Source organism: Diceros bicornis, chromosome 20, assembly GCF_020826845.1.
Source record: "Diceros bicornis minor isolate mBicDic1 chromosome 20, mDicBic1.mat.cur, whole genome shotgun sequence".
NCBI classification, from domain to species: Eukaryota; Metazoa; Chordata; class Mammalia; order Perissodactyla; family Rhinocerotidae; genus Diceros; species Diceros bicornis.
Genome location: NC_080759.1, coordinates 6,538,159 through 6,552,436, shown reverse-complemented (window position 1 = coordinate 6,552,436; position 14,278 = coordinate 6,538,159). Strand labels below are relative to the sequence as shown.

General features: G+C 47.4%; 1 protein-coding gene across 7 annotated transcripts in view; it reads left to right on the top strand.

Moving 5' to 3' along the window:
• Positions 1–14,278, top strand: part of SUGP2 (SURP and G-patch domain containing 2) — a 40,274-nt gene that overhangs the window by 7,852 nt on the left and 18,144 nt on the right. For all 7 annotated transcript variants that reach the window (XM_058563838.1, XM_058563835.1, XM_058563834.1 and 4 more), the window contains exons 4-6: positions 2,618–2,738; positions 10,802–11,289; positions 12,371–12,482. In XM_058563838.1, the coding sequence (XP_058419821.1) occupies positions 2,618–2,738; positions 10,802–11,289; positions 12,371–12,482 (721 nt within the window). The remainder of the gene's footprint in view (positions 1–2,617; positions 2,739–10,801; positions 11,290–12,370; positions 12,483–14,278) is intronic.

Genomic DNA, 14,278 nt, shown 5'->3' with positions numbered 1-14,278 from the left:
GTGGCTTAGTGGTTAAGTGCGCGTGCTCCGCTGCTGGCAGCCCGGGTTCGGATCCTGGGCGCGCACCGACGCACCGCTTCTCCGGCCATGCTGAGGCCACGTCCCACATACAGCAACTAGAAGGATGTGCAGCTATGACATACAACTATCTACTGGGGCTTTGGGGGAAAAATAAATAAATAAAAATTAAAAAAAAAAAAAAAATACTGAAGAATTTTGTATGAAGGAGGAAAAAGTCATCCATCACCTAAAGTTACCCACCGCCGTCCCCTGAGTGTGCTGCTATGCAGGCTCTGGTGTGCTCTTTTACAGGGTTACTGAAGGTCCTTGTCTGTGTTTTTACAGCATTTGCTGCATCATGATACTGACCTAACGTAAATCACCTCCCTTGACGTCGTATTCATGCTGCCTTTTACTAGAGGCTTCTGAGGCTGAGCAGAGTTGAGTCCTTTGTAATTGGCGTCTGCAAGCCTCAGCTGTCTGGACAGCACCAGCGCCCATGTCTCATTACTTCCATTACTGTTAGAAATGCTGGGATGACATCTTTGGTTGAATATATTGATTATGACTCTTATTTTTATTTTTTATTTTTAAATCCTCCTTTATAGGCCATGGTCTGAGGAGGAGGATTGCTGGGCCAAAGCTGGGACCCACTTTCCGGCCCTCGCTTACAGTCACCCTCTGTAGAGATGGTTGTAGCCATCCATAGATTGCATTGTCTTGGAAAGCTTCTGACTTCGAACCTCTTATTCTTCTGTAAAATCATGAAAAACTAGCAGTTCTGTAAGATGAGAGCCAATAACAAAAAAGAGAGCAATTTCAAAGGGGAAATATTTGCAATAACATGACAATTGAAGGATCAACTTATCCTGTATAAAGAGCTCACACTGATAAACTCAAAGCTGCAACTTGGACATAGGCAAGGACAGGACAGCGCAGTTACGCCACAGAACAAACTGGAAAACCTTTCCAGTTCAGGGGTGCTTTTTACTGAATAAGTGAACAAAGAGGACATTCTGTGCTATTAAAACTAGCAAGTATCAGAAAACTAAACAATCATTATTATTTATTTTTTTTTTCCTGTGGAAGATTCACCCTGAGCTAACATCTGCTGCCAGCCTTCCTCTTTTTGTATGTGAGCTGCTGCCATAGCATGGCCACTGACAGATGAGTGGTGTAGGTACGCACCCAGGAACTGAACCCAGGATGCAAACCCAGGCCATCGAAGTGGAACGTGTTGAACTTAACCACTAGGCCACTGGGGCTGGCCCACAATCTTATTATTTGAGGACACAGATGCTCTTCTGTGTTGCTGGTGGCATTGTAAATTACAATTCATACTGGAGGAAGTTCACACTTTAAAATATGTTTTCTTTTCATATATTTAGCAAATATTTTTTGTGAACACCTATCTTGGGACCTTTGAGTTTTTTAATTGGGAAATTTTCTTTGTGAGTTTGTGTGTGTGTGTGTGTGTGTCTTCTGATTACAAAAAACACCTATGTTTATTTTTTTATAGATAAAGCACAAAGAAAATGAAATCCCTGATTAATCTACCACCCATAGATAACCTCTGTTAACTTTCTGATATAGTTCCTTCTAATCTTTCTATGTGTCCATACTTAATGTAGCTTTTCTTCCATCTTTCCTATGGGGAATCACAACCTAGGTACACTTTTTATTTATTTTATACCTAGATACATTTTATATCTTTATATTTTCCCCTTAATATGGTGGACATTCAAGTTAAGCTACATACCATTTCCTTCTATAGAATATATATGTACATTGCTCTGCACAGTCATTGTAAGCTTGTGACTGTTTCTCTCCTAGTGAGTATCCTGTAAAGCTTTTGGGAGCATATTTTACATATTGGTTTCTAGAATGACATGCCAGGGGCCGGCCCCATGGCTTAGCGGTTAAGTGCGCGCTCCGCTACTGGCGGCCCGGGTTCAGATCCCGGGTGCACACTGACGCACCGCTTGTCTGGCCATGCTGAGGCAGCATCCCACATACAGCAACTAGAAGGATGTGCAACTGTGACATACAACTATCTACTGGGGCTTTGGGGAAAAAAAGGAGGAGGATTGGCAATAGATGTTAGCTCAGGGCTGGTCTTCCTCAGCAAAAAGAGGAGGATTGGCATGGATGTTAGCTCAGGGGTGATCTTCCTCACCAAAAAAAAAAAAAAAATAGAATGACATCCACTTTCCTTTTTTTTTTTTTATTTGGTGAGGAAGATCGGCCCTGAACTAACATCTGCCAATCCTCCTCTGTTTTTGCTGAGGAAACTGGCCCTGGGCTAACATCCGTGCCCATCTTCCTCCACTTTATATGGGACGCCGCCACAGCACGGCTTGCCAAGCAGTGTGTCGGTGCACGCCCGGGATCCGAACCGGGGAACCCCAGGCCACTGCAGCGGAGCACACACTTAACCGCTTGCGCCACCGGGCCGGCCCCACCACTTTCCTTTTTTCAATGGTGATCTCTTGTGAATGAGGATTTCAGTTGCTGGTGCCAGCTTAGGCTCCATCCTAAACCCCTGACCCTGTCCTGGTCTTCCCAAGCCCCACATGGTCCAGTGTGTTTCTCAGAAATGTCCTTCTGTGTGTTACAGCAGTCCCCCAGCGAGCAGATCACAAAGTGGTGGACGCCATTGACCAGTTGGTCACACGTGTCGTCGGAGGCAGCCTGTCTCCCAAAGAGAGAGCTCTTCTCAAGGAGGACCCTGCTTATTGGTAAGTCTTTAACTGTCAGCCCTGCAAATCCCTCCCATAGAGCACATGGCTGTCCAGAGCAGAGGGGATGATGTTTATTTTGAGCAGGGATGTCTGCCAGTGGAAAGAGCATGAATGAAGGTGGTTCAGGTTCACCTGAGTTCAAGCCCTAGCCCTGCTACAGCCCTGCCGCAGCCCTGCCGTGTGGCCCTCTCTCACCCAGGCCTGGAGCTCCTTGGCCCTGCTGTGCTGGTTTAAGGAGAAGTGAGAGGTGCCTGCAAGAGTGCATGTCAGATGAGGAATATGGCACAGCAGCTCTTTGTGACTTATTGCTACTGTTTGCTAAACTGTCTTCTCCTTTTGCCTTATTGCCTCTTCATATGAATAGAACAACTTTTTTTTTGTGTGTGTGAGGAAGATCAGCCCTGAGCTAACATCCATGCCAATCCTCCTCTTTTTGCTGAGGAAGACTGGCCCTGAGCTAACATCTGTGCCCGTCTTCCTCTACTTTATATGGGACGCCGCCACAACATGGCCAGACAAGCAGCACTTGGTGCGCACCTGAGATCCGAACCCGGGCTGCCAGCAGCGGAGCACACACACTTAACCACTACGCCATGGGGACGGCCCCGTAGAACAACTTTTTAAAATTAAAGCTTTCGTCGTAAGTGCGGTACCTATTAGAGAAAGTAAAGAAGAAGAGAAAGTCAGGGGAAGCCACCTGGTGCCCATTGACATCCACTGACATTTTTGGGTATTTGCTTCCAGTCTTTCTGCTCACCACGGGCTGTTTGGTTTTTTTGCTTTTAACATAATTGTATACTGTGATATGATATAGCCTATTCTTTTTAGGTAACAGGGGAAAATGTGTTCCCTACTCTTTGTAAACATTGATTCAGACACTGTGTTTACTAGTCCATAGAGTAGTGGTCAGAGTTTATGTTGTCATTTCTCTCTTGTTGGACTTCTAAAATGTTTTTGATTGTGTGCTGTTTTTAATTTTTTTCTGTGCATAGCTTAAAGCATTATATTTTCTTGTGTGTTTAGGTTTATCTCTAGAGTAGATTGGTGGAAGTGGAAAAGTTTTATACTTTAACTTTTTTTAATATGAAAGTGGCATATGCCATTTGTAAAAATAGAGAAGAGTAAAAAGGCAACCATGTAGTCACTCAGAGCCCCACCACTTTCCCGTAGTGTGTCCTGTGTGTTGAAGTTGACATAATTGTCCTTATTATCGGTGATTGCATACAGTTCCATCACACACAGGTACCATACCATACTCAACCGTTGCCCATTGATGGATTGTAGATTCTTTCCAGTTTTTCCCCGCTGTCACTAACGTTAACGGTGAACAATGTTTTGCTTGTATTTTCGTCTACATTGCTGGCAGTTTATTGGGGTAATATCTGGGAGTGAAATTGCTGGGTTAAAGGGAGAGCTCACTTTAGAGGCTTTTGATCTATGTTAGTTTCTCAACTGCAACATTACTAACATTTGAGACTGAATCATCCTCTGTGGTAGGGACTGTCCTGGGATTGCAGGATGTTTAGCAGCATCCTTGACCTCCACCCACTGGACACCAGTAGAATCCACCATCCCAGCTGTGACTGGGAGAGAATACCATCAGAAACTGCCTAGTGTCCCCTGGATGCAGAGTTGCCCTGGTGGAGATCATTGATCTGTATCATCAGGTTACTTGCTGTGGGTGATTTGTGCCCATTGATGCTCTCGCTGCTGCTCTAAGTGTGCTGTGCCCTCACCTGAGTGTTTGACTTAAGGATAATTTCATAGTGTGATGTTCTACCTTGTATTCCTTTGTTGATTAATGAGATTACATGTTCTCTCATAGGACATCTAGTGGTAGTTCCTCTTTTTTTTTTTTTTGGTGAGGAAGATTCACCCTGAGCTAACATCCTTGGCAGTCTTCCTCTTTTTTTTTTTTTTTGCTTGAGGATTATTAGCCCTGAGCTAACATCTGTGCCAGTCTTTCTCTATATTGTATGTGGGACACCTCCACAGCATGGCTGATAAGTGGAGTAGGTTCTTATCCGGAATCCAAACCCGTGAACCTGTGCTGCTGAAGCGGAGTGTGCGGAACTTGAACCACTCAGCCGTGGGGCTGGCCCCTAGTTCCTCTAGTTCCTCTTTTTGAGTGATCTATTCAGGTCTTGTGTAGTCAATATCGTGACCATGCCGGACTCAGTATTCCTGCTGTCATAATTACTAAAGATGCTGGAAAGGTGTAAGTTTCCATGTAACAGTACCAGAGCTTTGTCTTAACCAGCATGATTTACCAGGGAAAGTCTTGGAACTTGTATGGTTTTGTTTTCACAGAAGTCTTGACTTCATCTGGATTATTTTCATGTTTAGAATGAGGTAGGCATATAACTTAAAAGTTAAAAAAAACCCAATAACCTAATTGTCCCAGTATTGTTTATTAAATACTTTTTATTTAGCAAACACTTTTGCTTTCTGTGCACGTGGTACTCCTCTCAGTTCTTTACTGATTTAAGCACTAGCTTGTCGAATCCTCATAAACAACCTTTTGAGGTAGGTATGTCGCCATCCTTATTTTACAGGATAAAGAGGCCTCTTGCCTCAAGGATGCATAGATAGTAAAAGACAGAGCTGAGATTCACATCCAGGCGCTTGCTCTCAGCAGTGTGTATGCTGAAGGAAGGAAGCTACATAGCCTCAGATTGACAGATGAAAGCAGAGACCTAACCCTCCGGGTAAGGTGCCATCCAGACTTATAAGGCCCAGGGGCAATTTTCAGGTGATTGATGAGATGATTGGATTGGAGGGAGAGGGGACCCTGAGAGGACTGGAGGCATATGCCTCTGCCCCATGACTATTGCACACAGCCCAGCAGGCTCATAATCACTGACAGCCAGGGGCAGCAGACAGAACCACAGCCAGAGTTAGGTGTGCATATGCGGAGGGGGGTGCAAAATCAGAAATAAGCATTTAACTAGGAATCAAATATTTGAGGAAAATCAACATCATGAAGGAGAGTCACCACATTTAACAAACAGAGCTGACACCTTAGAAGACAGAGTTACTATAAGAAAAAGGAGACAGTAGTCTCCCCTTAACCGTGGTTTCACTTTCCATGGTTTCTGTTCCCCCCAGTTAACCGCAGTCCAAAAATATTGAATAGAAGATTCCAGGGGCCGGCCCTGTGGCTTAGCGGTTAAGTGTACGCGCTCCGCTACTGGCAGCCCGGGTTTGGATCCCGGGCGCGCACCAACACACAGCTTCTCCAGCCATGCTGAGGCCGTGTCCCACATACAGCAACTAGAAGGATGTGCAACTATGACATACAACTATCTACTGGGGCTTTGGGGGAAAAAAAAGGAGGAGGATTGGCAATAGGTGTTAGCTCAGAGCCGGTCTTCCTCAGCAAAAAGAGGAGGATTAGCACAGATGTTAGCTCGGGCTGATCTTCCTCACACACACACACAAAGAAAATTCCAGAAATAAACACTTTATTTTTATTTATTTTTTTATTTTTTTGTGAGGAAGATTAGCCCTGAGCTAACATCCGTCACCAATCCTCCTCTTTTTGCTGAGGAAGATTGGCCCTGGGCTAACATCCGTGCCCATCTTCCTCTACTTTATATGGGACACCGCCACAGCATGGCTCGACAAGCAGTGTGTCAGTGAGCGCCCGGGATCTTAACCTGTGAACCCTGGGCCACCGAAGTGGAGTGTGCGCACTTAACCAGTACGTGACTGGGCTGGCCCCCAGAAATAAACACTTTATAAATTATACATTGTGCACCATTCTGAGTAGCAGTGGTGGAATCTTGCACTGTCCTGCTCTTTCCTGCCCGGGATGTGAATCATCCCTTTGTCCAGATGTCCACACTACCCACCCATTAGTCACTTAGTAGCTGGTTATCAGGTTGACTCACACGGTATCACAGAACTTGTATTCAAGTTACCCTTACTTTACTTAATAATGGCTTCAAAGCAAACTTTATTATTAGTTATTGTTGTTAATCTCTTACTGTGCCTAATTTATAGATTAAATTTTATCACAGGTATGTATATATAGAAAAAACGTAGTATATATATATTTTATACATATAGGGTTAGATATTATCCACAGTTTCAAGCACCCATTGGGGTTCTTAGAATGTATCCCCCGAGGATAAGGTGGACTACTGTAATCTAAAAATATGTTTGTGTAATTAATAGTCTTAGGTGGATAATAGTATATTGTATCCATGAAACAGGAGCTACTTGTTATGGAGAAGAACCTATTAAGGATCTTGGAAAAGAAAAATCTGATTGTTGAGATAAAAATCTCATTGGTTGGCTGATAGAATAGACCCAGACGAAGAACAGTGTAGGGAGCTGGACTTGAGACTTGATTGTCCATGAACTCCTTCAGAAGGAATTACCCAGAGACTATATGAGAAAGAGTGTGCTGCCAAAAAACAGTGATAAGAAACTAGTAAGCTTAGGTTTTTAGTGTGTATGTTTGAATTCTTAAATCAACGTAGTACGTGTCTGTGGTTTACCCAAGAAATCCACTGAACTAATCACAAAAAGCAAAATGTTTCTGCTGTGGCGGGTTCCCTTGCTAGTTCCACTCCCTGGAGGCTGTCACCTTTCGTTCTTTAAGCTACTTCTGACAGTTACCTCCATATCTCTCGATGATAAGCCTATGTTGCTCTTTCTTGATCTTTCAGTTTTATGCATTACTGTTGACACCCTACCAAGATAAATGAGGATTTTAGTTAACTCACCTCCCAGTATTTAAGGAATTCCCAGTTGTTGATCAGAAGACCCACTTCTTGCTAGGCCCTACTACAGTTAATAGGTTCTTTTTTTTAGTTAGTGAGTAAAGGTCCAGACCTTAGGAGATAGGTGTAAGAAGAGTTTCTGTTATCTTCGCCCTCCAAGGTCCAGGAGAGATTTGAGACTTCCCCCTCCCCACGAGGAGGGGCAAACGTGAGTTTGTTCACAGCTGAGCCTTGTGGAGAGAACTGGCCACAGCCTCTCACCAAGGCAGCCTGCCCCTCCTGTGCACTAAAATGTCAGTAGTGCAGACAGACACCCACTACGACTTTGCTTCCTCATTTGGAGCACCAGTTGGCAGGCTTCCTCCATTCTCTGTGAGAAACTGCAAAGAAACAAGCCTGTAGAGTGGTCCCAACAGTGCCAGACATAGAACTGAAGGAACACGTCATACTTTGTTTTCTCCCAGCTTCTGAATTGTCCCCGGGAGTGGGATGGCCCTGACCTTTGCTGGACCATGCTCTCCAGGGAGAGCCCACCAGGTGCACATGTTTGCAGACTCAGGAAAAAGCAGGTGGCCAAGAATCCCTCGGCCAGCCTCAGCAGGATTGTCCAAGAGCCTGGAAGTGAACACAAAATCTAAATAATTGCTGCTTGGGGAAAGACCACTAAAATCCCACATCTAAATATGCAAGGTGGCAAGGGGAAGGAGGGAAGTGGGTGCTAGGGCTCTTATCTTGTTCAGAATGAGGGTATAGCTAGTGAGTAACTCTGGACATTGAGAGGAAATAAGAATTTAAATATATATTGATTAGCCATAAAAGGCATGGAAATGGGATTATAACTTCCATACTACTATGGACAGGGGAGCAAAAAAAAACCTATTCAGTCCAACGAAAAGCAAGAAAAGAAAAAAGACATGAAGAAAGAAGGGCAGATAGGAAACGAGTTTGAATACATTCAACCTTATCAGTAATCTGAAAGTGTCCATGGGTTGACGCTACCTTTGCTAGCCAGACTTGAGTTTAGAAGCACCAGCTGTTGCTTACTCTCAGAGATACTTAAAACTCAGGGAGTGAAAAACAAAAACAGAAGATTACATACCAAGTGAATGCTACCAGAGAGAAAGGAGGTTTGGAACTGTTCTTCAGACCAAACAGAGAAAGGGGGGCATTCAGAGGGGCAAAAGAGATTACTGACAAGGGAAAGTCATCAGAAGCTACAACAGTCGGGACTCTCCATGCTGGAACCACAGAGCTTTGAGCTATGTAAATAGCATTTAGAAATATAAGAGAGATTGTTAAGTCCTTACCATGGTAAGAGACTTGAATATATTTCTCTGAAATGGGTAGATGATGTCATCCAAATATGGTCGTGGAGGATTTAGAACACAGTGAATGGGCAGAAACAGAGGAGGTGCTGATATCTGTTGGGCAGTTAACGAATGCCAGGCAGTAGTCAAAGCACTTTCCTTATAATGAAAAGTGTATAACTCAAGCCTAACAACAACACAATGAAGTGGCTTCTTATTATCATCTGCCCATCTTACAGATGAAGAAACTGAGGCACAGAAAGGTTCAGTAAAATCCCACAGCTATTAAGTGGCTTCACTGGGATTTGGACCCAGCCGGCTAGCTTGGGGAGATATTCTCTGCTCTTGATATTATGCTCCACCAGAACTGGGGGAGATGGATTTGTGGCTGACATCCTCAGACTGCCACTGGCATCAGACCCTCCAGGGGAAAAGGACTTAGACCATGGGGATCTGGGTCACCTGGGCGATGACTCCACTTTCTGCCCTGGGTAAGGGGTGGCCTTGCTGGGGCTGTGTTTGACTTGAGAACCCGAGCGTCCTTGTTGGCCATGGTTCCCTTATGCGGGGACCCTTGCTTGTTAGGGTACGATCTTGCAGGATGCTGCTCTTGGCCCAGCAGAGTATCCAGGGCAGTGGAGAAACCAGCACGCAGCCTGTTTCCTCAGACCCCGCCGGACCTTGACTCTGCAAATCAGCAGGAGCTTCATGCGGAGCTGCCCACCAGGGACACGCCACGCCACGTGGTGCTGCCAATACCCTGCTACACGCTGCCACCTTGCTTCCAATTGGCTTCTGTCATTGGTCATTGGGAACCTCATCTAATAGGTGGTCTCAACGTGAAACAATCTGAAAGCCACCTGAAGTATTGCCATTCTCACCAAACAATATTCATTCTTTAACGCAAACTGAAATTGAACATTCACAAACGCCTGTTATAGTTGAGGTCACGGAGAAAATCGCAGCAATCCTAGGGAAGGCAGATCACGTGGGCCACATTAAACACATAAGCATCGAAACCAGCAGCAGCCAAAATAAAACATGCTTCTAAATGACTTCTGAGTGAAGGGGAATCAGAAGTGAAATTAGAAACTCTGCAGAAGGAAGTAGCAGGGAGATCGCTGCACCCCAAACGCAGCCACGACGACGCTCAGGGAGATGGTACAACCTTGGATGTATTCACCGGAAATCAAGAGTGATGGTGGGTGTTCAGTGCACAAAGCTAGAAGGAAATGATGAAAAAGTCCAGACCCTGGAAGGAAAGGGCTAGTAGAGATGAAAGAAGGTGCTAATGAAATGGAAAATGAAGTCAATGATGTGACAGCTGCCTCCATGCCCCTCTCCATCCCAGTTCCCAGAGTGAATTATTCAATTTGCCTTAGGTTCTTTCAGCCTGTGTGAAAAAAGCAAATGTGCGTGGATGTGTGTACACAGTGGTTTCATATCGCACGTATCAACGTTTCTGTTCTTCTGTAGCTTGCTCTCCACTGACCGTATCATGGATGTCTTTCTAGGTCAGTACGTGTAACTCAAACTGCTTCTCTTTTCTGTGCTGTTCTCATTAAGACTCGGGCACATGATTCCACAGTAGTGGCATGTTGGCCTCAGTAATGCAGTTGAAAGGTCACTGAGTGCACAGCATTTGAAAGGCGTCACCCCCCGAAAACAGACTCCAGGGGCGATGCCTGCCATGTGCTGGTAGCAGAGTGCTTCTGTGGCTCCAGGATGACTGGTTTATGTTTCGAGGCCACCAGGAGCTGTGAGCTCCTTCATGGCTGGTGATGAACAGAAATCAAGGAGGAATCCCGACCAGTGCTTGGTCAAAGCTCCTGGTTGCCCTGTGGTCACTCTGGGCAGGAGGGTGACTTGGGCCCGGCTCTGGGTCCTTGGCGGAGCCAGTGGAGCCTGTCTGACAGCAGGAATGGTGCCACTTAGAAAGGGTTTGCAGAGGTGTATTTGCAGCAGCAGTTGGGTCATGCTGGTGTTTTAACAAATGTTGTGCTGTGCCCATTTTGTTTTACAGGTTTTTGTCAGATGACAGTAGTCTGGAGTATAAATATTACAAGCTGAAGCTGGCAGAAACACAGCGCATGAGCCAGACCTTGCCAGGGGTGGATCAGAAGCCGGTGGCGGCTGAGTGTGCAGTCCGAGCCATGCTGTACGCCCGGGCAGTCCGGAACCTCAAGAAGAGGCTTCTTCCGGGGCGGCGGCGAGGGCTGCTCCGAGCTCAAGGGCTCCGGGGTTGGAAGGTGAGGAGAGCGACCACCGGGACCCAGACCCTCCTCTCCTCGGGCACCAGACTAAAACACCGCGGCCGGCAGGCTGCAGGCTCCTTGCAAGGAAAGCCGCCCCAGCCAGACAGAAATGATGCTGCCCAGGACTGCCCACCAGATCCAGCAGGACCCTCTTCTCAGGACGCCAGCACAGAAGCCTCGAGCCCATCCCCCAAGCCAGGAGGAGTGGAAGTCTCTGAAGCCCCTCAGACCTCCTCTCCCTGCCTGCCTGCTGACGGTTGGTGCTCACTCCTGTCTCCCTCCTCTGGACCCAGCCCCGACTCTCCAATCTCCAGGAGTCTCTCCAGGGGGCGGGGGGCAACCTTGGTGGTCTGGTCTCGGCAGCGGGCAGTAGCAACAGGGACCTGGCCAGGACAGGAAGCTCTTGCTCTCCTCTTGTCTCCTCAAAGGGGAGGCGTGTGAACTTGTAGCACCCTTCCTCCTGTCCTGAGGGTGGAGCTGATGCCAGGTGCTGCCGATGACTCTGTGGCTCCTTGCAGGGTCCTACTGCTGGCCGGCAGCGCATGCCGTGTGCCCGTGCCTGGGTCTTCAGCCCTTGATCCGTTTCTCTCTGTTCTAGCCCCCTTTTACATTCCATAGGGCTGCCCTTGTCTCTCTTTCTGCCTCCTTTTCCCCACGGTCTTTATGTTTACCTTCTCAGGGTTAGCTGACCTGCAATTTCTTCTGTTTCTCCTGGCTGTAACCTTCTCCCACTGCAGTAGACCTGCTCCTGACCAGTGCTTCCCCCTCAGCCCTAGGTGGGAATGTAGAGAGGAAAAAATCTATATGACTGCTACATCCTCAAGCTATTGCTACATAACGAGCCACTCCAAACTATGGCTTTAATCAGAGGGATCCGGTGTTGCTCAGAGTGTGCTGAGCCGGGCTCAGCCTGCATGTGTCTGCAGGCAATGGCTGGTTGACTGGGGCCATCAGCTGAGATGATGGGGGTGACTGGGCCACATGCCTATCACCCCCTAGCAGCCAGCCTGGAATTTGTTCACCTGAAAGTCAGGGTTGGGCCTCCAGGAGAGGCAGTGGAAGTGCTCAAGGCCTCTGGGGCCCAGGATCTACAAATCTGCCACATTGTTTTGGCCAGCAGGAGTCCCAGGGCCAGCCCCAATTCAAGGGAAAAGAGGGTCATCCTCTGCTGGACAGAGCTGCAGGGTCATGTAGCAAAGGGCGAGGAGGCAGTGAGGAGACATGAGGGGCCATCTTTGTAATCAGTCTCCACAGCCCCACGGGTGTTCACACAGGAAGATGTTCACATGGGAAGCGGCAGCTCAGAACTGACGCATGGCAATTGCTTTGTTTTGTAGTTGACTCGAAGACAATGGAGACTGCGGAGAAACTGGCCAAATTTGTTGCTCAGGTGGGACCAGAGATCGAACAATTCAGCATAGAAAATAGCACCGACAACCCTGACCTGTGGTATGTGCCCTTCACACCCTTTTGATTTGAGTGTGTTCACCCCACGAGTGTCCTGAGAACCCACAGGTGGCCTGGCAGATGCATCCTGTCCCAGGTGTCACCCCAGGATAAGTCATGGCTTCACTTCTGCTGGGCCGTGAGGGAGAAACGTGTTCTGGAGTGTCAGGGGGAACCAGTGTTCATCTGGGCCATTAGGAAAAGCTCCCCACAGGGATGGAGGGATGTTTAATCTGGATCCGAAGTCTGAGTGGGAGTTGGCCAGGGGAAGGGGAGAGAGTGCCCTGAGCAGAGGGATGGCTTCCGCAGACGAGGAGAGGCAGATTTGTGGCAGCAGAAGGAGGAGGGCATATCCTCGCCCGAGAGCCAAAGGAGGAGGGGGCATGGTCCCTGGTCACGCAGCTGCTCTGGACCCATGAGAATTTGCTGCCAGGTGTGGGCAACAAGCTCTTCCGTGTGGCGATGGCCTGGCACCCTTGTGCCAGGAGGGGGTGCTGTTATCCTCTCCGTTTGTCCCTCAGACTCAACACCGCACAGCCCAGAGGTGGAGGCTGCTCTGCCTGTGGGGTGTGGGTTCTCCTCCTTCAGGGGGAGGCTGCCTGGAGGCCATGTGTTCCCATTACTGAGGCTTAACCCTGCTGGGCTCCCACTCAGAGCAGGTGGGGTGCACCTGCTGTGCGGATTGTATCCTACAGTCCACTGGGGGCTCTGGATTCTTGCCCTGTTCCAAATGTGCTGGAGAGTCATGCCATAGTCTAATTAAAAATACAGTTAAAAACGTCGCATTCCTGGGAGCTAGTAGTGACAGAGCATGCTGTTCCAGCTTGTTTGGGACCTTGAGGGGTCTGACCCTGGGGGTACCTCCTGCTTTCTGTGAGACCCAGACCAGGCGTGGAGAGCACTGACAGCCTCACGGGCACTCAGCCTGGTTCTGCCTTTTACAGGCCTGGTGACCTCGGGGGCTGCTGGGCCCTGCAGACCTCAGAGTTGGGCTGCCCACAGCATGCAAGTCCTCACCTTGGCAGGGCCAGGCGAACGGGACAGCTCAGCTCAGTGCAGGGCAGCCAGGAGCATTTCATCGGTTCCTTTTCTCCCCCAATGAAAACTGCAGTTTGAAAGAGAACTCTGCATTATCCTGGGCACTTGGCATTGCCAGGGTTTGGGGTTATTCCCACTCTCTGTGATGGCCTCTTCTGAACAGTGTTCCTCAGAAGGCACTATCCCCTCCTTCCCCACAGCAAGAGCCCTGGATCCTACAGCAACACCAGGCGGGGTGATTCACTCCATCCCCCAGTGCTTGTAAAACAGAACGAAAATGACTGCACCCAACAGCACGCCTATTTCATAATGGCCAAGATGACTTTGTGTTTCTTTTCCCTTAGAAAAATTATAGCTCTAATTGGCTCAGTAGTTGCTTGAGTTAATTCATTTTGTGTGTGTGGTTCTGTTATCAGTTTGACGTACAGTCAGGTTCGTTTATTTCTGTGAACTTTCAGTTTTAGGGCTTTTTTTTTTCCTATTCTTTTAAATTTCATTTAAAAAATAAGTACAGCATGGTTCTAAAGTAAAAATTACAAAAGGTAAGCTTAGAGAAGTCTCAGTCCCTCCACCATCAACAGGAAACTGTTTTCTTTTCTTTCTAGTGTGTGTGTATATGTATTTCCCCCTTATTTCTGACACTACAAGTAGCCTTCTGCATATAACAGATTCTTTCACATCTTGCTTTCCCTTAACCGCTCATCTAGAAGCCCTCCTGCATGTCCTACCTGAACCCTGAGGCTCACTCCCCAGCCATCTGT